At 35.1% G+C, this 26,861-nt stretch overlaps 1 protein-coding gene across 1 annotated transcript; it reads left to right on the plus strand.

Annotated features, from left to right (window-relative positions):
* The first annotated feature begins 690 nt into the window (after positions 1-690).
* Positions 691-25,129, plus strand: gusb (glucuronidase, beta). Its single transcript, XM_077222494.1, has 12 exons — positions 691-974; positions 2,044-2,229; positions 3,369-3,550; positions 5,522-5,664; positions 6,479-6,666; positions 9,554-9,697; positions 12,096-12,274; positions 14,455-14,601; positions 16,655-16,739; positions 19,722-19,898; positions 20,863-20,998; positions 23,050-25,129. The coding sequence occupies exons 1-12, from the start codon at positions 699-701 to the stop codon at positions 23,196-23,198; spliced, it is 1,992 nt and encodes a 663-aa protein (XP_077078609.1). The 5' UTR covers positions 691-698; the 3' UTR covers positions 23,199-25,129.
* The last annotated feature ends 1,732 nt before the right edge of the window (positions 25,130-26,861 follow it).

Consider the following 26,861-nt stretch of genomic DNA (forward strand, 5'->3'; position numbering starts at 1 on the left):
ATTTGAAGTTTATTTATTTAGAAAAGGGGCACTGGGGCAGTGTACATTAATCAACATTCATGATTGTAAATGTACCCAAATTAGCCCGAAGGCTAGTTTTCATCGGTGGTCCAGTTAATCTTTTTAACTGGAGTTTGCCACAATACAGTATGATGCAGGTCCATGCAGCTCACCTTTGAGACTTTATCAAATCACACTGGTTAGTTTATATGTGCATAGGGTTTCTATAGCTATGATAGAATCTATTAGGAATCATTATTCTGCGTGTAGGCAACGTATGCAAAATTGCAAATATATGCTTTGACAGTGTGACGTTGTGAACGTAAGTAAGTAATATGTTGTCTCCCCCTCGTGGTCAACATGACAGCTGCACTTTTGAGGTTTTATATTTTAGTTATTTAAGATTTTTTTTATAGTATTATTCTTTTACACAGGCCTCTCGAAATTGTATTTTTGGTGTGAAGTAACTGATGTCCGACCGCTGACTGTCACTGGACCATTAAAATTTGAACCATCGAAGCGCGGGAACGCGTATTTAGTAGTATACACTGTTTTTGTGCTATTTCATATATAGAGTAAAATCATATAAATATAAGACAAATCGGGGAAACAAAAAACGCATGGTATAGCAATATCAAATATTACTTTTTAATTATTTGAATCAAATTACGTTCTGACCGTGCGGATGTCACGCATGAATGACGTCACGCGCGGAAGTAGAGACGCAGTTCAAACAGAAGTCGACCAGTGCGCGCGTGATGGGCTCAACAGGAGAGGGGCTTGTGGTGAAATGTGTGTTACTGGCCGCTGTCTGCAGTGTGTGTCAGTCTCTGCAGGGCGGGATGCTGTTCCCCACAGACTCTCCCTCCAGAGAAGTGAAAGAGTTGAACGGCCTGTGGAGATTCAGAGCGGATCTTTCTCCGGAGCGGAACCGAGGCTTTGAGAAGGAGTGGTTCAAGAGTCCACTAGCGGAGGTCACGTGAGCTCTGACGCAGCACAGCTGGACAATACAGACACACTATTGCATTATCAGCACAATGAGTGAAAAGTCGAGTTTGACATGTTTTAACGAGCATCTCGAGCTTCACATAGAAACTGTGCATTATTAATTTAATAAGAACTTTTCTTTGTTTAACTTTTACATTATATTACATACATTATCATATTGTTTGAACTAAAACAAAATCTCATACATTTGGACCCCACTGTATATAAAATTTTACTGTATAAAGAGATTGCAAGGTTTTTCAATCTTTAAGATGCTAAATACCTTCATACTCATGCGAGGGACCCCATCCTAAAATTACGATGTATAAAGACCGAAAACAAATATGTGTAAAATATTATTTTTTTACATTATTTTTTACTTATAACAGTTTTTTACTTACTATACTATAGTACTGAAGTGTATGTATCATATTATTTATTGATCTACTTAAAAAATAAATTTTAATAATTTTTTATTATTGTACATTATTCATTCTTTTAATATCATAACTTTGTTTTAATTTTTTTTTTAATTTTGTTTAATTTTTTTAATTTTTTTTTTTTTTATTTTTTTTAATTTAATATATTCAAGGATAAAGACCCCCCCCCCCCCCCCCAAAAAAAAATAAAATAAAATAAAATAATATAAATATGTAAAATATTATTTGGAAAATTTAGATTCTATTATGTTACATTATTACGTTTTTTCTACTATAGTATATATACTGTATTATGTTGTTACTAAAATGTTTTATTATATGTTTAATCTTTTTTTTAATTCATTATATTACTAAAATTATTTAATTATTATCAAATCTAGTTAGTTTAAACTAGAGAGAGAGAGAGTTTTTACTGAAGGTTTTGATCAGAATAAAATGTTGTTATATTCCCGGAAACAGTGTTGATTTTATTAGAGGTTGTCGTCAAAGTAGTAAACATAGTCAGCCAACTTGTTCCAATATACAATGTTGCATATTAAGCATGAAATCATTCATATTTTGCAATTTGAGTCTGATTTTAGGTGTTTATGTCTTTGATGGTGTTTTTTTGTTCCAGACTGGTCCAGTAATTGACATGCCGGTGCCGTCCAGCTACAATGACATCACACAAGACTCAAAAATCAGGGATTTCATTGGCTGGGTTTGGTATGAGAAGGAATTGTGGGTGCCTGCGCGCTGGATCCAGGATCAGGGAACACGGATCATGCTCCGAGTTGGAAGTGCACACTATTATTCTGTGCTTGTAAGTGCATGAGATTCCCATCAGTGATTCTTTCCTCTTTATTTTATCATGCATACACTTTCCAGATTGATATCTCATTTGTCACAGGTTCTTACGTATCTGTAATCTGGTGCAAGTGTCACATTGGGCCCTATCAAACGCCAGGCGCGATGCAAGTGTTTTTTGCTAGTTTCACTGCGCCACGTTGTTTAAATAGCAAATGCATTTGTCCCCATCAGTGCACCCATGGGCTGCTGGTCTGAAAACCAGGTGTGTTCATGCGCATTGTTGGCGCGTTGCTATTTCGAGGCAACTGAAATAAACTACGCCATTGACCAACTGAAACCTGGTCTAAAGTCAATGGCGCAGTATTTTTTATTGTTATTTAAAAGGCGCAATAGTAATATGCACCTATAGGGTCCACAACACACGTACACTCTGCTTATTACACACAAACTCTGCTTATTACACACAAACGCTGCTTATTACACACAAACTCTGCTTATTACACACAGCGGCACAAAAACATGCCAAATAATAAAAATAAAAGGTTTACAATGTAAAAGATTATTATTGTGTACATAAAGATAAGGTGGAATCCGGCTTTTCCCGTAGATGGTATGCTTGCGCTTTAACCTCTCTCTCTCACACACACACACACACACACACACACACACACACACACACACACACACACACACACACACACACACACACACACACAGCTTTAACCTCTCTCTCACACACACACACACACACACACCCACGCACAGCTTTAACCTCTCTCTCTCACACACACACACACACACAGACAGCTTTAACCTCTCTCACACACACACACAGCTTCAACCTTGCACACGAGCGTTCAGTCTTTCCGCTTGCAAATTCCGCCAAGGCGCGAGCGCAACTAGTAAAGGGAATGGGAGATGAGACTCTGATTGGTTTATTTCATGTTACGCCCAAAACACACCCATTACTCATTAAGAAAATATACACAACCCTTTTAGGCCATGCGGCGACCATTTTTCCCATCGTTTAACTAGCAAAAGTGGATTTGGACGCGCGTTAAATCATTAAAATTGGGCCCATTGCCTTTGACTCATTTGGTTAGTCTCAGTCTCAGGACTGACACACAGAGCTTTGATGTTCCCATGTTGCAGTGGGTGAACGGGGTCAAGATGACTGAACACGTGGGTGGGCATCTTCCCTTTGAGTCGGACATCAGTGGCGTCCTGCGTCAGAGCACCGGAAGTGCATGTCGGATCACCATTGCAGTGAACAACACTTTAACCCTAGAGACGCTTCCTCCAGGAACCATCCAGTACATGAACGATCGCACCAGGTTAGATACCTCCATAAAGAAGTATTTGGGCACTGAAATCACACTTAAAAATGTCTGAATAGCATTGTAATAAATATCAACTGGTGTTGAACATGTTCCAGTAATGCTTCACAAACTCAAAAGGGGCTTTCACACCGGGTAGTTGTAGAAACTGTCCAGCAGGGCGGTCTCCAGAGAGCTTCATTTTCCCTTAGGGCAGCGGTTTTTAAAGTGTGGGTCGTTATTATTCAAGCTCTCAACGGAAGAATGTCCGGTTGTGAGGCGTTTGGAAAATAAGTCCACAGTTTTACAACGAATGGAAAACACCTGTTGGAAAGCATCTTTTGCAGCGATTTTTGTGTGAGCATATCAGTGAACACCCCAGACCACTCGGTGAGTTTCACGTCTTTGTAAACTAAAGTTTAATGCGTTTTATATGAATGATTCTTCCAGTGCCCCTATGAAGCCATTGTATAGGTGGGGGGGGTGCTAACACAGAAACCGAAAATTCTCGGGACAGCAGCATGTGTCCAAATTTCAATCTTAACCATTCTATTACATCAGAAACGATCTTAAAACAGGGCTTTAAGTGTAAAATACTAAACTTGTTCTTTAAAGGGTTAGTTCACCCAAAAATTTATAATAAGTTCACCTGTCATTAATTACTCACCCTCATGTTGTTTCAAACACAAATTAAGATATTTTTGATGAAATCCAAGAGCTATCTTTGCAACTTTCAAGGCCCAGAAAGGTAGTAAAGACATCGTTAAAATAGTCCATGTGACTAAAGTGGTTAAATCTTAATGTTATGAAGCGATGAGAATACTTTTTGTGTGCAAAAAAACAACAAAATAACGGTATTATTCAACAATTTCTTCTCTCGCACGGCATTCTGCTACACTGTTGACGTAGTGTAAACAGTGCAGCTCTTCCGGGTTCTACGTCAGAACGCCGGCTTATTATTGATTAGCTCCTGCGTCAGCATCACACGCATGTGTAGTGGTGCTCACATGACCAGCGTCAGCCAATAATAAGCGATTGTTCTGACTTAGAACCTGGAAGAGTTTCGGTTATCTACGTCAACAGCATAGGCGAATGACACAAGGGGGTATTCCATCAGCCGGAAACTGAAGCCTCGCGGGGGCCGCCATTGTAGCAGAACTTCACCTTCTGTTAGCATTCCATTGACTCCCATTCATTTTGGCGTCACTTTGACCGCGAATAACTTTACATCTGAGACGTCCAAAGACTTCATTTGTCCATTATTTATTTCTAAAGAAACACGACAATGTATAAAAGGCTCCATTACTTTGTATCTTACGTTATGGCCCCGTAGAAGCCGTTTTTGTCAAAAATAGGCTACCGATTGCGTCATAACCACGCGACTTTATGTCGCACAATAGAGACATTACCGTATAGACAGGAGGAGAAGCTCGCAGGCAATCTTTTACTGTCTATGAGGCAATCGGGGGGACATAGAGGCATAAAGTCAATGGAGAAGCCCATAGATAGAGAGTCCATAAAAGCAACGGGACAAAATATTTCAACAACGTTTTTGAGGAATTAGGTGATTCAGATTTGTGTTGCCACAGCTACTAGAAGATGTACAACTGTCAGCCTGTCGTCACGCTCAGTTTGAGCCTGCGCAGTCGCTCAGCCATCAGACAGGAAGTGCAATAATCGGGCTTCACTCTTCTCCGTTGAAATCAATGGGGTCGCTGTGTCCATTTCTTTTACTGTCTATGGAATGACATGGAAGAGAAGAGATTGTTGAATAAAGTCGTTGGTTTTGGGGGTTTTTTGGCGCAGAAAAAGTATTCTCGTCACTTCATAGCGTTATTTATTTGAAAAAGTAACTCATATTTAAAGTGACAGTTCACCCAAAAACGAAAATTATCGTTAATTACTCACCCTCATGTCGTTCCAAACCTGTAAGATCTAGGTGGATAAATATAAAAATTCTATTTCTTTACTATTTTCTTTTCCATACAGATACCCCGCTGGCTTCTTCGTTCAGAACACCAACTTTGATTTCTTCAACTACGCTGGAATACACCGATCGGTCCTGATGTACACGACACCAAAGGTGCACATTGATGACATCACAGTGGAGACGTCATTCTCTGATAACATTGGTAAGCGGAAAATTGGCTTACAGAAAAATATGTGGCTCCTGATATGTTCACTTTCACCTTAGAAATTTATAATGAACGGTATAACCATTCACAGACTTCTGTCTTTTGTTTCACTTTATTAATAACATTATAATATTTGCTAAATATTTTATACATAAATGTAGATTCCTCAAATCCCCTCTTCTGTTTATTAAGTGAATTCAATTATTTCTCAGAAGCACTTTCAAAAATTTAAAGTCAAAATGTAGTATTTTTATAGTGTATTTGAACATTCGTAGACGTTCTGTGCAAAGTATGATTTTCTTTTAACAAACTGAGGGACGAATTGTATTATTTTGTGTGAAAATGGACATTAGGCCATTAGAACCTATTCACCGTTTCAAGCCACAAATATTTTGATCACCTCTCAAAAATATGTGAAGAAAATGTAAGTTTTAGACACTTGTGATCCATAAACAACACCTTCTGCAGTATTTCAATCACTAAAAATAGCAGGACATTATAAAACGCTTTTCTTTATTATGGTTTTCTATGGAAAAACATTTAATGAGAAACTATATGTTGTGTTTATATTCTGGGCTCATCTGCTTTCCTGTATATAGTATGCATCCTCAATAGGGTGTATACTGAATTTGGTATAGTACTTAATAAAAACCTTGTTAAAATGACTGGTGGTCAATGGAGGAAAGCCTCAATGTGGGTGTTCCTATAAGAGTGTGATGTCACGTGAAAACTACGAATAGACCGTAATCTGATGCATTTGTTTAAAATGTTGGTTGATTTAATCTGTTCATATGTGTGTCCTGTGATTTAGGGCTGGTGAGTTATAATGTGTCGGTGTTGGGCGGCTCTAAAGCTGCTGTGAAAGTGACGCTCTCTGCAAAGGACGGCAGATGTGTGGCTTCGGCTAATGGCTCCTGGGGAATTCTCAAGGTCACAGACGTTAACCTCTGGTGGCCGTACCTGATGCACGAAAACCCAGGATACCTTTACTCCATGGAGGTCAGTGAAGTTACTCTCTGATGGTGTCGGCATGAAACTAATCTTTTCATCCCTATTGTGACGTATATCTGAGTGAAACGACTTCTGGAACAAGGGCTGTGAAACGATTAATCGCTTCCAAAATAAAAGTCTGTGTTTACATAATATATGTGTGTGTACTGTGTATAAATATTTTGTACATTTAAAAATACACACATGCATGTGTATATTTTTAAAGGTCCCATATTGTACAACTTCCTGAAGTTTTATTTTAGGTTTTGATGTCCTTAAGAATATATATTTGTGGTTTAAGTACCAAAAACCATGTCAATATATTTTTACAGCTGCTTTCTCAGGAGCTCTGCTAAGAACAGGTCTGTTTCGGCCTGTCTACTTAAAGCGGCGCTATGCAGGATTTCTGTTTTTGTCAAACAGCGATCCCTAGAGTCGCTGTAGAGTACTTGTATTTAACGTTACTGTCGTAAACACCACTCACGCAGAGCGTATCTGCACTCACGGCCTCTGCACTTCATAATAATAAAGTAGCCTACCGCATTAGGCTTACCTGAGCCTAAATGCCAGATGACACCAATAAAGTGTATCATGTACGTCGCATTATTTCGCAGGGCTCTCAAGTTTTGAAGACAGGTAAGAGTGACGTCCAGCCGACAGATACATTTTTGTCATTGGTTTTTGCGTTAGATCTTACCCAGATACAATAGTGCTATTTTCTGATTGGCTGTCGTGTAGCTCGACGAACAACACCAGCGGAGACGCGCTTGATTCCTGCCGGTTCCACAGTGAGAGCGGCGCGGCCAGAGTTTTGGCATATTAAATATATTACAAATAGTTTTTTAGCTTGAGAAATACAATTTGTGGCGGGAGAGTGTGACAAAAGACCGAAATGAGTGACTGTCACGCTCAATGCGTGACACTTGAGAGCCCTGATTTCGTAAAAATGTCCGTTATGATGTTGTTAGACATGATTATTGCAATTTATCAGAATAGTTTGCAAATAGCGCTCACTTACACTATTTACAACGTGTAGGCTTATTTACGTCCTGATAATTATGTGAGATATTGACAACTGTTCTCATGATAATCGCAGGAATCAACTTTAACAGTGAAAGACTGAGCGAGTGGGACTCTTGTCCGGTTCCTCGTGCTCTCAGATTCTCGTTTCCTTTTTCTAGTCTCTTCCGACTGCGCTTTCTTCGTTTTTTCGCCATTCTGAAAACGCAGGTCTGATGTTTACTCGTGTCTGACTCCTTGCTCGGTCAGCCAGTTCCTCTTTCTCTGTTCCTCCGACAATGCTTTTCTAGCTTTCTGCTTCTTATATGCCGGCTTTGCCATGGGACGATAGTTGTTCTTATAGCTAGCCGTATCCTGGATGGGGGCGTGTACGCGTGCAGTGCCGTAAAGCAATTCGTTACCTCGCGAGACCTGATATCACACGATACTTCCTAACACTGAGGCCGGCGGCCCGACGGCCCAAAGTTGCGAGGGTGGTTTTGCGGCTCACAGGCACCAGGGGGGTGCGAGACGTCCACCATTCAACACGAAATCAGTAATATAAACATTACAATGACTCCAAAGCTGTTCAGTTAAGGTAAAAAAGTTACTTAGTTCTTCTTTAATATTCTTGAGCCTCTCTTCTGATTGGCCTGTTGTTTTCTGAGTGACCCACTATTGGTGACTGAGTAGTTCTGACATCACAAATATATACGGAAGTCAGAACAGCTCGTGAAAAGGCACAGCTACTTTATCCAGGCTGTGTGCATTTGTCTGTGGATCGACTGTTTTGAAACTTATATGGTAGTTTTATAGACCCTAGACCTCTGTTATCATGAAACAAGCCAGGAAATTTCAGTTTTGACAATATGGGACCTTTAAGAAAAATGTGTTACTGTTATTTATATATAAAATGTTTATATACTAATAAAAAGTATATATAAATATATTTACAGTATAAACATGCAAATATTTCTTAAATATATACATGTATGTGTGTGTATTTATATTGATTTTGTCCATGAGAAATTGGTTGGCTGGTTGTGGTTTGCTATTGGCTGATCTCATGTGAGTGACAGGTTGCTCCGCCCTCGTCATCAGAGAACAGAAGAGATGTCGCTGCAAGAGGGAGAGTTATTTTGATTCAAGATTACAAGGCACATGAATAAAATAAAAATATATGTGCACAGATAAATCATTTAAAAGAAATACTGCAATTAAAAAACAAAACAAGAATTGTCCATTTTGATCATTGTGATTTTAACATGAAGTCAGATGGGATTGGTTTCTTCAGGGCTTGGCGCATGTCTAATATTGACAATATATTTGCAATGATTACCAGGGAATGCATGAACTGATCGAATGCAATATAAGCAGCTTTGGATAAAAGCGTCTGCCAAATGCATAAACGTAAAAGAAAAAACTATTCCTGGTTATGTAAAATTGAATTAGAAAATATTCCTCTGATTACAATGCTCTGTTCATTTGGCCATATTGTGTCGTTAGATTTTAAATAACATTTTTGATTGAAACTTCAGTAGAAAAAATAGCATTAGACAATAAGGTCGCATTTAGTTAATGCTGGTTTATGCATTAACTAACATTAACAATGAGAAATATGCATTTGCTACTTTAGTTAATAAAATGTTTAATTGGTACACGTTAGCTTGGGTCTATTAAATATTCTTAACAGATTCAACTTTTGGTTTTAATAATGTACTAGTACATGTTGAAATTAACATTAACTAAGATTAATAAATGCTTTAGAAGTGTTTTTCATTGTTAGTTCATGTTAGCTAATGTGAATCTTATTTTAGAGAGTTTAGAGGTTAATTTTGTGATTCAGTTCAAAGGGTTTCAGCGATTCAGTAACTCATGTTTGTTCTGCTGTTTGTAGGTTCAGGCGACAGCAGAGGATGGACAGACGGATGTTTACACTCTTTCTGTGGGTATTCGTACGGTTAAGGTCACCAACACACAGTTTCTCATCAACAACAAGCCGTTCTACTTCCACGGGGTCAACAAGCACGAGGATGCAGACGTGAGTGTCAGCAGAGGGCAGCAAACACACACCTTTCATGCAAAACACAACACTGACGTGCTCTTACTCTTAAAACCAGATACAAAAAAGACATGTATGAGCATATACTGTCAGTAACGTGTATTGATGACATTGGCAGAAATCGTTTAAACTATCCACAGTATTCCTGCGCCCCATGATGCTTTCCGTGAATTATGGGTGTAACTTCCGTTAAGCTGTAAACAATCAGTGAAAGACTAGCTCTATGGACGCAATCATATATATTTTTTAAACCGTGTACAATGACATTACATTATTCTACTCCCCCTTCAAACATTGAACATTAAAAGGACATTTAAAAGTGTAAAAGCATCAACAAGGTACTTTCAACAGACCGTGAATAACCCAAAAAGCGTGAATATTTCCACAGCAAAATCGGACGGTTAAATATCACTGTGGTAATCTGTATTATGTTACATAGGCTTTTTTATTTACTTCACTATTGTGTGATACTATTTCAAAGTGATTTCGGTCATTTTGACAGATAATAATTGTATTTACCTGTGATAACAAACCTGGAAAGAGACGTGATGTGATGATTTGGGGAGAAAAAAAAGATTCTTTGTGCATTTCAAGTGCATTATTAATGGCATATACCGTAAATTAAATCGGGAGAACAGACCACAAATGCCCAGTACATGTTGACCTTTTTCATACTATTACAGCGGAAAGCAAAAGGAAATAATCATGAGGAAAAGAAAGCAGTGACTGAAAAGAGCTCTTGCCATAGATATTCTTGTTATAACATGTCATGTTAAAATACCAAGTGTTACGTTATTCTCACGTTATTCTTCAATAAAACAGGAAAGAAAACTGATAGCTCATCCAGTCAAACTGACGGATCAGCTTTATTTGTAGGGCAACCTTATGATTTGAAATGATTAGGTTCAGTCTTTTTGAATGGAAGTTCCCCAAACCGGAAGTGCCGCCCATAATTCAAAACGCAGTAAACTCGTCAGGAATAAGGTGGATAGTAATATCATGCAACAATGGTGAAATTCATTAGTTTCTCACATGTTTCTATACTGAGAATGACTATAATACCTACACTGACCATTTTAAAGAAACCGATTTCTTGAAATGAATTTCATTTTTGCCATTGTATGACGTTCTGTCTTCAGTGGAACATGTTTAGCACACGCTCTTATCCAACTGAATGAGGTTTGGATGCTTTCAAGCTCCACAAATGACAAAAAAAGCACAATTACGTTTCATAAAGTAGTTTATAAGGCTCATGGATTATGTTGAAATTCTTCTGAAATCATTTGATAGCATATAGCTCTCAAATCTCATTATTATTTGCACATTTTCACATATACTGCATCAAGACATGTTGCGTGAGCACATTTGTATTTTTAAGCCAATTATCTGTTAAAAGCAGCTGATACCAGCTATTAACTCAACCACGCGCCCGCATCCTCTCACTGAGTGTTGTAGTTCTGTTATTATAGCTGATAAACACTGTAAAGTACTGCATCCTCACGTCCCATTTCATATTTCAGCAGTGGCACAATTTTGTTTGACTAACATAACGCCAGATACACTTTTTCTAATTTTCTAATAAAAAGTGTTATTTTATATTTTTTATTTATTTATTTATTTTTATTTAATCTATCCAATAAATGTATTTATCTTAATTTTTTTAATTTTTTTAAATGTTCAGACCGTGAAATCAATATTTTAACATTTCCGTGTTTTCCATGACCACGGGAAAAGCATCCATATAAGAATCACCAGCAATATTTACTTACATAAACTAACATTTACTTTCATAAAATGCATTTAAATGCATGAAAAATTCCACGCAGAAACTTTAATTTCTGAGTTATGCTACAAGAAAATGATTTATCGATTCAGAATTTTGTATCAATTCATTGAAACTGATTCATGGAAATAAATCTCTAAACTCGGTAACACTTCACAATAAGATTCCATTAGTTAACATGAACGAACAATAAACAGTTGTATTTTTATTGACAATTTTTTAGCAAAGGTTAATAAATACTATAACAAATGTATTGTTGATCGCAGGGTTATTATAGTTAACTAAAACCATTAAAAAACATGTGTTACTTGAAACAAAACGTTACCTAAAATAACATAAACTAAATATAATATAATAATAATATAAAAGGTAATATAAACTAAAATACTAATATATTAAATATACTAATATAAAGGTAATATAAACTAAAATATTTTTAAAAAACATTTAAAATATGAATAAAAACTCTAAAATTGTCTCATTGATATAAAATAACACTGGCCCACTGCTGTGTAATGTTTGTTAATCCATTGACTATTTTTAACTAATTGACCATTATTGTAAATGTTTATGATGAATGTGTTTGTGTGTCAGATCCGAGGGAAAGGCTTCGACTGGCCTCTGATCGTGAAGGATTTTAACCTGATGAAGTGGATGGGGTCCAACTCGTTCCGCACCAGTCACTATCCCTACGCCGAAGAGATCCTGCAGATGGCAGACCGGCACGGCATCGTGGTCATAGACGAGTGTCCTGGAGTGGGCATTAAAGACATGTGAGTAGTTTTACACAAGTGTGGCACAGAAACAGGCTTTTACCCATTTTTTCGTCAAGTCATCCTCATTTAAATAGCGCTTTTAACAATGTAGATTGTTTCAAAGCAGCTTTACAGAGATAAACATATAATTTAAGGTAACAGAGATTGGTTTGGTTTTATAGTGGTTCTTGAAAAATGTTTTTTCCAGCTAAAGTTAATTTTGATTGATTCACTTCCGTCTAAATGATCATTTGTTATTAAATTAGGGGCCGCTAAGACGACACCGTTCTCTCTAAACAGACTTTAAACGTGAACCTGTGATAGACGCTGATGGCGTTCACATGCGCATTAAGAATTGATTCTATAGTTATGTGCGTTTGAATATATGTGCGCAGGTTTGTAATTCCTTACAAACCATCCCTAAACAAACTACTTGTCTTGTCTATAAATTTTGATGCAGAATTTTATTTTACCTTATCACTTTGGGTAGGTACGCGAACCGAAAAATTCCACAATGCTTTATCTGTAGAGTGGTATAGGGATCCTCCATAGGGAGAGGCTAGTTGGCACTTCAGCACTGCATTGTCATCAGGTCCAGGCGAAAGTCCTTCGTCAGATCTGGAAACGGCCTGGATCCAGCAGGCTGCGGGAAAACCTCGGGATAAACAAAGACACTAAAATTAGCGTAGATGCCATTCTTCTTATGATGTAACGAGTACATCAGAATTTAAGGGAAGTGTTCCCAGTTCCGGCTGACCTAATCTAAGCAGCCTAATATTGAATTATAGAAGTCTATAGAGAGTTATGTGAATGCTAGGTCAAAGAGATGTGTTTTTAGTCTAGCTTTGAACTGACAGACTGTGTCTGCTTCCCAGACAATGTTTGGAAGATTGTTCCAGAGTTTTGGTGCTAAATAGGAAAAGGATCTACCGCCAGCAGTCGATTTATATATTCTAGGTATTATCAACTGGCCAGAACTTTGAGATCGCAATAGACGTGAAGGAGTATAATGCGTTAAGAGCTCGCTCAAGTACTGGGGAGCTAAACCATTTAGTGCTTTGTAAGTAATCAGCAATATTTTAAAATTTATACGATGTTTAATAGGGAGCCAATGCAGTGTTGACAGAACCGGGCTAATATGGTCGTACTGTCTGTCTAAAATGATTTTAAAGTCACAAGCTTGTAGGAAATGAATCCATGTCGGACTGGGTTCAGTTGGAAACACAATCAGTTCTACATTCAGCAATACATTTGCTATTTTTAATCATCTTTGTTAATGTTTATTAATCTATGTTTTAATAACAATTTAATAACAATAAAACAGTTCAGTTCACTGTTTGTTTGTTCATGTCAGCTCAAGTCTATTAAATAATATTAACAGATACAACTTTTTATTTTAATAATGTATTAGTAAATGTTGAAACTAACATTACCTGAAATTATTAAATGCTTTTTTTATTGTTAGTTCATGGTAGCTAATGTAGTTAACTAATGTTACTGAATCATTTGGACAGTCAATGCTATTTTAGTATTATTTATGAAATATTATAGTATTTATTATTACTTATTTTCAATTTAAATATATTTTTGTATAGCTATAATTTATGTTTATTTCAGTTTTTATCTAATATTTTTATTTAATTTCAGCTTTATTTCAATTTTCAAATACTGAAAATTATTTTTAATACATTTAGTTTTAGTAAAGTAACAATATACTATTGTAGTCTTTATTCATATTTTGAATTGTTTTTTTATGCATTTCCTGTTTTCATTTTCATTTTAATTATGTGATTTTTTTTTAAATGTATTATTCTTTTTTGGCATTTTAGCTTTTTTCAGTTTTAGTGCTTAAACTTATTTCAGTTCATTGGCAAGACTGCACTTGTAAAAGTTTTTCAAATGTTTTTATTTCATTGTTTTTATTCAAATGTTATTTTATTATGAGATATTTTAGTTAACAAAAACAATTTCTAATCATAACAACACTAATTGATCTCAATCTATTTGAAGTGCTTTGGTGTGAGCTGGTTTTATGATTATATCTTTATCGTGTGTGTGTGTGTGTGTGTGTGTGTGTGTGTGTGTGTGTGTGTGTGTGTGTGTGTGTGTGTGTGTGTGTGTGTGTGTGTGTGTGTGTGTGTGTGTGTGTGTGTGTGTGTGTGTGTGTGTGTGTGTGTGTGTGTGTGTGTCACACTCAGACTCAGTTTCGGGAACGTCTCTCTGGCTCATCACCTGATCGTCATGGAAGAGTTGATCAGACGTGATAAAAACCATCCCTCTGTGGTCATGTGGTCTGTGGCCAATGAGCCTGCGTCTGAAATGCCGCCCGCAGGACACTATTTCAAGTGAGACAAACTAAATATGAATGATTTATTTGGTGGTTTCAGATGAAACACTGATGTTTTAATGGTACAAAGACCTCTTATATGTCAGAAGATCAAAGAAATTAGATTTCATGTGTTATGACTCCTTTAAAGGGATAGTTCAACCAAAAATGTAAATTCTGTCAGCATTTACTCTCCCTCATGTTGTTCAACCCCGTAAGACCTTCGTTCATCTTCGCAAAACGAATTAAGATATTTGTGATTAAACCTGAGAGCTGGATCTCTCCTCCATAGACTTCTAAGGGATTGACACTTGTTCTCTGAAAATTTATTAAAGACGTCGTTAAAATAGTCCAAGTGACTACAGTGGCTCAATCTTAAGTTTATCAAGCGACGAGAATACTTTTTGTGAGCAAAAACAAACAAAAATAACGACTTTATTTCAACTATTCATTTCCTTCTCTGTGGGCCTCGAGTCAGTTCACTAGTGTAACAGCGTAAACTTCTGTTGTTATACGTCACACGCATCACATGACCAGCGTCGGCCAATAGTGAGCCTACGTGTGACGTAACTCTACGCAATCACACTACGTTAACTGACTCGAGGCCCACAGAGAAGGAAATGAATAGTTGAAATAAAGTCGTTATTTTTGTTTGTTTTTGCGCACAAAAAGTATTCTCGTCGCTTGATAATCTTAAGATTGAGCCACTGTAGTCACTTGGACTATTTTAACGATGTCTCTAATAATTTTTCGGGGAACAAGTGTCAATCCCTTAGAAGTCTGTAGAGAAGTGATCCAGCTCTCAGATTTAATCACAAATATCATAATTGATGAACGAAGGTCTTACGGGGTTGAACAACATGAGGGAGAGTAAATACTGACAGAATTTACATTTTTGGGTGAACTATCCCTTTAAGAGAGCACAAATCCTGTTCTCCATGACCTTTAATGTGATGCATTGGTGTGTTATATGTGTGTTTTGGTGGTGTTTTCTCTGTGTTCATGTCAAGCTGTTGTTTTCACAGTGATAATGCATCATAATAGGGTGTTTGTGTGTGAGTCTTGTTCAGCGTGTGTAAAGAATGTCTTCAGGCAGAAACACCTGCTCTGACACTCATTAACACACCTATTCTCATCTAATATACGATTCACTGAGTCTCAACAGCTTTAGCTCTTCATGAGTGCTAGTGATGCCATATGCATTCGCAAATAACGTCCGTTTGAATTATTAATGCTTGCTAGTACAATATTAAACTTAGTGCCATGATGTTAATGTCCCTTCTGTCGGCATCACTGACGTTTGACTAGTTTCTTGTTCCTTTTCCAATGGCCATGGAAAATCTGGAAATCGTAAAATTATGATTTTCAAACCTGGAATTTATATATATATAAATGATTGAAAAATAATATGAATTAATTAATTAAAATAAATAAATAAATACTTTGGTAATACTTTACAATCAGGTCCCATTAGTTAATGTATTAACTAACAATGAGAAATACATTTTTTACAGTATTTATTAATCTTTAATGTTTTGTTAACGTCAGTTAATAAAAATACAATTGTTCATTGTTAGTTCATGCTAGCTCAGGTCCATTAAATATATTAACCGATACGACTTGATTTTATTAATATATAAGTTAATGTTGAAAAAAGTATTTTCCCTTGTTAGTTCATGTTAACTAATATATATATCTAATGTTATTAAATGTTACCGATAAGTTTATTATATAAATAAAACTAAATTAAATGATAGTAACAATTAAATATTTAACTTTAAATAAAGTATCACACATCCTGTGAAGTCATAGAAATCAATACAAATTGATATTTAATCAGCCAGAAATTTCTTATAGTGAGTCATTAATCATTATAAATTATTTTAAATAATAAAATAAGACGTCCTTATGCAGTAATCATGAAAAAATGGCAAATAACTGTTTAAAATCTGTTTTTAAACTGAGAATAGGTCATTTTTCAAATATTTATTTCACCATCTTGGACTAAATTCGAAGAGTCAGAAAACACATCTTAACCTGTTTTTTCTTTTTTCTGTTGTATGTTTCCGTAGGGAACTCGTGTTTCATACGAAATCTCTGGATTCCTCCCGGCCGGTCACATTCATCACGAACAGTAACTACGCCAGAGATCTAGGGGTGAGACATAAACTACACATTTTATACATTTATTTTTAAGTAACTAATATGTTGCAAAGTACTCATTTCACAACCTAGTACCCTCTGGCCTTCTTATTTCAGCTGTTTAAACAAGTCTTATCTTATATTTCTTCTATCATGTTGAGTTGAACTACAGTAGATCTGCACCATGAAAGTTTATTTTAGATTAATTTACTTCCCCCTGAACACTGCAAACATACAGACCTGATTATATATATATATATATATATATATATATATATATATATATATATATATATATATATATATATATATATATATATATATATGTATATAATCATGTCTGTATGTCGAAATGACCACTAAGAATAAATAATAAAATGTTAATATTATTTCTTTTACTGTACTCAAAATTGATTCATATTAATAAACTTATCTGACAACAGAAGGTTACATCAATGTTGGCTCAAGTAGAAAAATGTCTTACAAAATCAGGTTACCACTCTTTGCAATGTAGGGGAGAGCCGGGACGGTTGAAACACTTTTCAGATAAACGTCGTTTTCTAAGATAAGGTTACAGATAGATTTTTTTTTGTGTGTGTGATCAACAACTCACATATGTGTTCTCTTAGTATCATGTGTTATTCGGTAGAAACATACAATGATTTAAGTAAAAATTTACTTTGAACGGGAGTTGGGTTTTGTTTCAATCGTCCCTCCACAGCGGGACGATTTAAACACGGGGTGGGACGGATGAAACATAACAGTTTAAACGGTAACTATTCATCTAATTCTTGTTTTTATGAACAATACCTGACAAGTAACTTATGTACATATTGTTACAAACATATTTTGCCATTTATTTTCATTTTAAGGTTCATATTAACATTTTTGTTCTGTCGCCCAATAAACAATCGGCGATAAGCCTTTGTGCATTTTGCGTAATCTTTCTAATAGGCTATTTTGAAGAAGACAGACAAATCCGTTTACAATTAATTCTTACATTTATTCCTTGAGTCATATTGAGTGATTTAGTCATATTGAGTGTTTTCCTATGAGCAGGTTTAACTGGCACGAGTCGCTGTTTCAATCGTCCCGACAGCGCCTCCAGCCATTAAAACCTGTTTTGTCCGTAAACTAAAAAACTCTGATATTATACACACTTAAGGGTGTGATGCAGTACTAATACACCTGCCATATTATTATTACAATGGCACATGAAACAATAAATACAACTTGTCAGTCAAAAAAAAGTACCGCACAAAAGATTTCACTAACCACACTCAAAAACAGCTTTCCGGCTCTAACTTTAAAACGGCAAGACGTAAAGAAGAAATGTTTTCGCGGGTCTGATAGGCATTGCGTGCTGTACGTGCTGACGAAATTTGGCGTACATAACGTGAGTGGTTTTCAAGGAAATCTCAATGTTTCATCCGTCCCGCGTTTCAATCGTCCCGGCTCTCCCCCTACTCTATAAATGATAAATGATAACTTGTGAACCCATATGTTATAGATAACCTGCTGCGAGTATGCAACAGTAAACATTTTAGAACTAGTGAACACAACTGTTACAGGCATAATATAATAAACATCTGTTTCACTTCCAGATACGGTATATATTTGAACAAAGCATGCTGCAAAATATTATTTTTTTTAAAACTGAACTAAATCCAGATAATTGAACAATGAAATGCAAACATGCCAAGTTTCTAGTCTGGTCTTGCGATAACATCTCTATAGCTTTTGTGAAGTTTTAAACTGAAAATAAGATTTAAAAACTCACTCGTTTACACTCTGGGAAGCAATATTTGGACATTAATATAATGAAAAGTATTATTCATAGGCATTATCTACTCAGACAGTGATACATTTTGAAAAATAAAATTTGTGACTTGCTTAAATATCTGGTCCTTCTGCTATTATGAAACACAATTTTGCCTGTTTATAGCATTATCTCTTTTAATGTGATAAAAACACTAAATAATAATTTTTACTATGTATTGGTATGTAATTTACGATGGTTGCTGGAAAAGGCTTTAAAATGGACCTTGAAAGTGCTTGAATTTGACCTTGGAAGAGGTGTACGAACCCTGACTCTGACTCTTTCTGCAACTTTTTTGCAAAGTACAACTTGAAAGTGCAAGGCTGATGCTCTGTAGTGGATTCACACATATATAAAATAATGAAAATTATAAATTTTAGGGATTTTAGAACGTTTTGATGAACAGGCCTAGGCTAGAAATAGGCTAGAAATAGGCCTAGGCTAGAAATAGGCTAGAAATAGGCCTAGGCTAGAAATAGGCTAGAAATAGAAATAGAAATAGAAAATCTTTAAAAGAGAAATCAATATTTGCATGGAGCCTGGGCTTGCCCAATTGCCCATATGTTTAATCCTCCTGTGCATATCACCATACTGAACTCACAATACCATATTATTGCGATACTCCAAAACATATGATAAAAGATTTACAAAACATTTACTGTTGATTAAAATGCTAAATTTGATATTGCATTGTTGTTGTAAATGAATAGGCTTGGACTTGGTGCTGGAAACCCAAACACAGAACAATAGAGACAGCAGAATAACAATATTCATAATTCTGAAGCTGAAAACAGAATTATTTTAGACAAATATACTTGATTTCTGTCACTGACTAGATAAATTAAAAATAATGTAGGCCACTTTTTACACAAATATTCCCCCATTGCATTATTATACATTATATTCAACATTATATATAGTAGTTTAATGTAGTACTGACACAAAAACTAAAAAAACTTGAATTTTTTCTCACACAGCAACTTTTATTTTGGGTGAACTATACACAATACATATCGTCACTATCCACGATAAATATCGTTGCATTTTTGTATTGCGGTATATTGTGACACGATATATTGTTACACCCCTAATACATATATATATTATTTTTTCTTCTTCTTTTTTTCTCTTTTTCTGTGGTATAAATGCTGTTTGTGTTGACGTGTTGTCATCCTCAGGCCCCGTATGTGGACGTTATTTGTGTGAACAGCTATTTCTCGTGGTATCATGACCCGGGTCACACAGAGGTCATCGCTCTTCAGCTCAGCACTCAGTTTGATAACTGGTATGGGAAATACAAGAAGCCCATAATCCAGAGCGAGTACGGAGCGGATGCTGTTGCTGGTCTACACAGCGTAAGTCCACAAATAATACAAAACTAAATAATCTGAGCATGTCTGAGCACATATTTCAGGAAATGTTTCATTTGAACCTTGTCTAGCCTGTCTGGCTTCACGGTGAGAATGAATTGCTCCTGCTGATGACATTATTTATTTGCACGCGTCATTTACTAAAGGGAATTATGCAAATCAGATTTTGTGTAATAAGAATATTATATATATATATATATATAAATTAATAATTTATAGACATTTTTATAGACATCACTAAAGAAATCAGAACTTTTGTCGTAAGAATTTATATTTATATACTTTTTTAACGTAAATATATAGATTTTTTTTATTCACCCTAAGGAATTATGCATATTAGACAAATTTTGTTATAAAAATATTTATTGTATATATGTCAAGATATGATATTTAGATTATTTAATTTTACTTTTTACTTCTATGCTACACTTCTGTGAGAATTAGGTCTATATATACAAATGTATTTGATTAACAAAAAAAATTATGCTAATCAGATTTTATATCATAAGATTATGGATATTTTATACACTTAATTGGGGGGGGGGGGGGTATGTATTTTCTGATTCAATAAAGGAATTATGCAAATCTTTTGTCTCAAGAATTTAAACATGTATATATATATATATATATATATATATATATATATATATATATATATATACATACACATACACATACGTGTGTGTGTGTGTGTGTGTGTGTGTGTGTGTGTGTGTGTGTGTGTGTGTGTGTGTGTGTGTGTGTGTGTGTGTGTGTGTGTGTGTGTGTGTGTGTGTGTATACATATATAAGTGAATCATACATTTATGCAAATCAAATCAAATCTGATGTTATAAGAATATTGTTATTTTCTATATATATATAAAAACGTTTGATAGTTGCGGCTGGCTGTTTAAGTTGTTCAGGTGTGGGAAAAGGCAATCGTGGTTTCTCATGTGTTTGTCCTGCAGGATCCACCTGTGATGTTCACAGAGGAGTATCAGAAGACCGTCCTGCAGAACTACCACAGCGTGTTTGACCAGAAGAGGAAGGAGTTCGTCATTGGAGAACTGATCTGGAACTTTGCCGACTTCATGACGGCTCAAAGTAGGACATAACAAGTTTTTCTGGAACGCATCCACAGGCATATACTGTTCACTCATGCACACTTTTGATAAGAGAATGAATACGTGTCAGATGATCACTGGTTATTATCAGCAGGTCCACATGGAATCGCCAGACTTTATTTGCACATTTTCATGCAACTCGTAGTTTTGAAATGTAAGGAAAGCATCCAAAGGGTCCCTTCAGGTGCTTAAAAAGTCATTCATTCAGTTTGATTAAAGCCTTGCATATCATAAGTGATATAATTATCATTTCAAGAGATCTTACATTTGGGGACAGAAACATTGGAAACACGGTATAGCTTAATGTGATTTGATTATTATAAGTGTTAGTTCACCCAAAAATGAATATTCTGTCAGTAATTACTCATCCTCATGCCGTCCCAAACTTATGTTCATCGTCAGAACACGAATGAAGATCTTAATGAAATCTGAAACTTCCTGTCCCTCCGTTGACAGTCGACGCAAGTATCACTTTAACACTTCAAAAAGTTCATAAAGAGATCGTAAAACTGATCCATATTAATTGAGTGTTTTTGTCCAAATGTTCTGAAGAGATCGCTTTATATGATGAAGATTGAATTTAGGCTTTTATTCACATATAAACATTAATCAGCGAATATAAACAGAATATCAACCGTACTTGCTTGATGCGAGAACAGTTTATATGTGAATAAAAGCCTAAATTACATCTCTTCATCATGTGTGTGTATATATGTATTAGTGTTGTCGAAAATAACGACTTTGGTCACCGTCCCGCTAGCGGGACATCTAACTTTACTTCAATATATTACTATTAAATCCTAATTTAATCATGACAAACTATATATCGTTGGAAAGGTCTAAGACTCCTAAATAGATATTTTAGCGCTGTTTTTTTTATTACAAATTATGTAGGAACAGTAATAAGATGAATTTATGACAAGAGTGCACCTCAAAAAATCAACATCATTACAGGAGTTTCTGACCTTTGTCACAAAAAGTCGACGCACACACTTTTAATAATTGAAACTTTGGTTTTTAATGCTAAAAGTTCATAATAAAACATAATCTAGTATTTGTCAATAAAAAAAATTATAAAATATTTTATTATTACATCACATATTTGAGTAGTTATCATAAATTAGGTATCGTTTGAAAGATTACGAACTCAGAATTCATTCTGTGAAAACCGTTTTGAAATTGGACGATGCGTTACCATAGAAACGGTACTCTAAAATATTGTATTAGGCTCCTCCCCTTTTGGGCATCATCTTTCATAATTTATTATCGAAACCTTTTCTAATCTTGACAAAACACATATTTTCAGAAAGGTCTGAGTCTCAATTTTCCATATTTAGTGACAGAAGTGATATTTGGATAGAAATTCATTAATTTGTTAGGGCAGAATGCATGCAATTAAATTCAATGGCACCCGGTGGCTATTTTTGGTATTACGCCTAAACAAAATCTTTGTGTACTTACATTTTTGTGATATCAAATTTAAATTTGAAACACAATTTGGTTAGATATATGATGATTACTTTCATTTTATAGTAAAAAATATTTTGTAAAATATTTATTTTATATATAAGAAAAAATATTAATGCAGTATATTTGATTTACTGTAAATTTAAACTTCCATAACTTTTTGTGCATAAGTGCTTTCACTTCAGTAATAATCTGCTGAGTGTTTTCTTTAACACAAGACTAAGCTTAGGTCTATATTCCAAAGTATTCTTGAATTACGACCATTTAAGTTTGTATAGTGCATTTTAATGTCCATTATCAAAAGGGGGGGGGTGTTTTCACTTAATTTTTTTTGAAAATGTGACGATACTTTTTTGTGTTCACACGCTCAAAAGATATAATATCATTTTGCATCCTTACTTTTCTTTAAAAATGGGTTAAAGGCTGAAATATTATTTTTACAGTCATTTTACGCTTTAGGATGTTACCGTAGACATTGCTCTTCCCCACACATACACCATTCATTTGATTTAAAAGGGTCATAAAGCGTTAAAAGTCCTGATCGTTGCATCTCTCTGTCTCCAGCCATCACTCGAGTGGTTGGGAATAAGAAAGGGATCTTCACTCGGCAGCGGCAGCCCAAAGCCGGAGCGTTTCTCCTGCGGGAGCGATACTGGAGGATCGCCAACGAGACCGGTGTGTTGCCCACCTGGACCAGGTATCCCTGCCAGTGAGCCGATCCACTCTTCCTGTGCATGCTGGGAAACAGGAACACCTGCTGGGAATGGACCTTTTATCAAGTAACAGTGCCTTACACTTCCTACACTGAGACAATCAGCTGCGATGAATCCATGTGCTGTTGGATCTTTGTAACGACACTCAGCGTTTTATTGCAAACGTCCATGTTGAATTCATGTTGTGAATGTTTGCAATCATATTCAAATCAGTGAATCTCATGAAACCTGTCAAGTATGAGTGCAGCTCATGTTTGACCTCAAAAGAAATAAAATAAGAAAATTAAGCCGGTTTTAGGACCGGAAAGATTATTTGCATTAGAATTGGCAAGACACATTTCTTGCCAAATTCATTACTTTAATGCAAGAAATATTTGCATCGCAGTATAAGCAATATCTAATGAGCATCTAATAGGGATCGTCATTGAAAAAAATAAAACATAAATTTAATGCAATGAGAATTTAAAGGTAAAAAAACATTTAAATTGTAATTATTTATGGTAACAATACAATAAGGTTGCATTGATGTTATTTAATGCATTAACTAATATTAACTAACAACGAGCAATGCACATGTTACAGTATTTATTTGTCAGCTTAGGTCCATTAATATTAACAGGTTTTAATAATGTATTGTTGAAATTAACATTAACTGAGATTAATAAATGCTTTAGAATTATGTTTCATTGTTAGTTCATGTTTATTAGTGTATGTTAACAAATAAAACCTTACTGTAAAGTGTTGCCGTATTTATAAATTATGGTAATATTTGATCTACTGCCTTTTATGGATATTAAATGAGAATTTTACACAAAAAAACATACAGATGTTAAACAGTGAAAATACAATTATTTTCGTAAAAATGTCAAAATACAAAATAAAATTACAATGTATAAACAAAAATAAATAAATAAAATCTTTTGAGGTGAAATGTGACCTGGACTCGTTTTCCTGAGATTCACTGACACAAGTTTCTACTTCATGTTTCCCATAAGGCCACTGGGTATTTCACTGGAAGTAGTTTAGTAAACTGGTGTTTTCTATCAATTTTAATCAACTTTCAATAATCGGCTCCAGTCTTTCATGACCACTATATTTCACGATTTGAGTTTCATCTGTGTGACCAGTGTTGTGTTGATTTGTATGATAGTTGAGTGAACTTAATTTTAACTCTTTCCCCGCCAGTGTTTTTTATTTTATTTTATTTTTTAAGTTTCCAGTTTATATGCTGAACGGTGTAGTAATGGGCGCTTTCGAAAAGCTTAGAAACCTTGGACTTAACCCCCAAACCAGTGTCTGTATAGTTTTTAAAAAGTTTCATGAATTCGTTGACATTTTTAATGACGCATTTGTAGAGTTTGAGTTAATAGTCTCTTACTGGCCGGATTAACCCAAGTTCTCCATCAAACAAACCCTACAATTTAATAAAGTAACACATTATACAGACACTTAATATTGAATGATATTAGATGATTTGTTAATTGCATTTAATAGATATAATTTTCAATAAAACATTTTCAATAGCTTTGTAAAAGGTGTTTTTGGATGAGTGATGCATTTACACTGTTTGACCAACAGGGGGTCGCCATCTTGTGACATTTTAAAAATAGTGAATTATTCTGCAAATCTTCGAAAAGCTTTGTTTCTCCCATCACTAGCTTAATGTTTGATGATGGCGGTATCTGACGTGAGCGTCAGCGATGCCTCTATCGCTTGTTTCTGCTTCTTCTTCTCTTGTGTTTTGATCTGGAGATTCTGAACATCTTTCAGAAGATGTGTAATAGCGCCCCCTACTGTGTAACAGTTCAGTTGCATCAATGGCGGGGGAAGAGTTAATTACTTTATGATAAGCAATTTGATGAGTCCTTTGTTTTGTGGACATTCCAGACTTTTCTCAATGATGTCAAAATAAACAACTTTCCACAAGATCATTCCTGAGATTTATGGATTTTCATGTTATTTCCATCAGAAACATTTCCTTGGTTCTGTTCAGATTTATTAGTACATACCTTTTCAGGAGTAAACGCTCAAGTAACATGATTCAGCTGACACACATCTGCCTTGGTTCAGACTTGGATAAGATGATATCATATAGACAGCAAGAATGATCATTTATGTTGGTTTGACAGCTGTTATTGCACTTATTTAAGGTTTTACATCTACTGAACACGACTCAAACTGCGTCTGACAGGTTGATGGAGGAATAAAAAAAAAACATTTGTCATTTTTTCTTCCGTCTCCAGCTGTTTACTGTGTCCAGTGTTATTAATGCAGCGTGTGCTTCATTAAATAACGTACTGTGACGCATCATTGCTGTAAATTGTTACCGTGGAAACAGCTTTACTTCATGCTAGTTTTTAAGTCTGGAAAGAATTGTTTAATTATAGTCGAGGAAGTCTGAGACCGTAATAAAAATGTTAAAATACACTCTGGTTGAAATGCATAATCACAAGACTTAGAGGGATAGTTCACCCTAAAATGAAAATTAAGTCATCATTTACTCACCCTGGTGTTGTTCTAATGGAGTAAGCCCTTCTTTTATGAGCCACAAAAAATGTCCCTTGGTTCTTGCAGAAGCTCAAATGTGCTGCATAACACGAGAATGAACTGATATTTTATGTCAATAAAATCCTACATTAAATCAGTTCATCATATAAAGCGATCGACTCTTCAGAAAATTTGGAGTAAACCGCTGAATTAATATGGATCGGTTTTATGAAGCGTTAAAGTGGTAGTTGTGTAGCTGTCAACGGAGAGACAGAAAGTTCTCAGATTTCATTAAGATCTTCATTTGTGTTGAGGGCGAGTAATTAACGACAAATTTCATTTTTGGGTGACCTGTCCCTTTAAATATGAGTTACTTTTTGAAATAAATAACGCAAGTTACTTAGTTTTCCCACGCATTGACTGACAGCTCTCCGGTCCCCATGTTGAGAGAAATCGTTTTAGACTGCATTAAGACGAGTAAATGCTCACTTTTAGTTTCAGATGAATGAAAACAGTTCAATTCAAACTCAGAATATTACAAAAACCTGCTATAATTACATGTTAAATTACACAAATATACTTTATTTAATCTCACTTTATTGTGCTGCAGACCTTTGATGATCCAAGTCAACCATATCAATAAGCAAAAATGACAAAAAAATCACATTTGTGTTTTTTTAAGCAAGTGTTGACCTTTTTCCATTAGTAAGCTATTAGTAATAATAGTCAATGAACAAAAAACTAGGTTAAGAGAGCCCAGAACTTCACCTTTAAAAAATAAAGGTTCTTTACCGGCATTGATGGTTCCGTAACATCCATGGAAGCACTAAAGGTTCTTTATAGTGGAAACACATTCTTTAGATTATTAAAATGTTCTGCACAATAAGAAATAAAAAAAATGGTTCTTTTAAGAATGTTCACTGAAAGGTTCTTTGAGGAAGCAAAAAATACAGGTGAAACTCGAAAAATTAGAATATCATGCAACAGTTCGTGTATTTCAATAATTCAAAGGTGAAACTAATATATTTAGTATATATAACTATATACATATGCATGATTATACTTTTCAGAGGGCCGACATTTCTGTATTTAAATTCCTTTTTTTTATTGATTTCATGTAATATTCTAATTTTCTGAGATTTTGAATTTGGGGTTTTCATAAGTTGTAAGCATCAA

The sequence above is a fragment of the Siphateles boraxobius genome, unplaced genomic scaffold (assembly GCF_051911475.1).
Source record: "Siphateles boraxobius isolate OS27281-9 unplaced genomic scaffold, OSU_SipBor_1 120, whole genome shotgun sequence".
Lineage (NCBI taxonomy): Eukaryota > Metazoa > Chordata > Actinopteri > Cypriniformes > Leuciscidae > Siphateles > Siphateles boraxobius.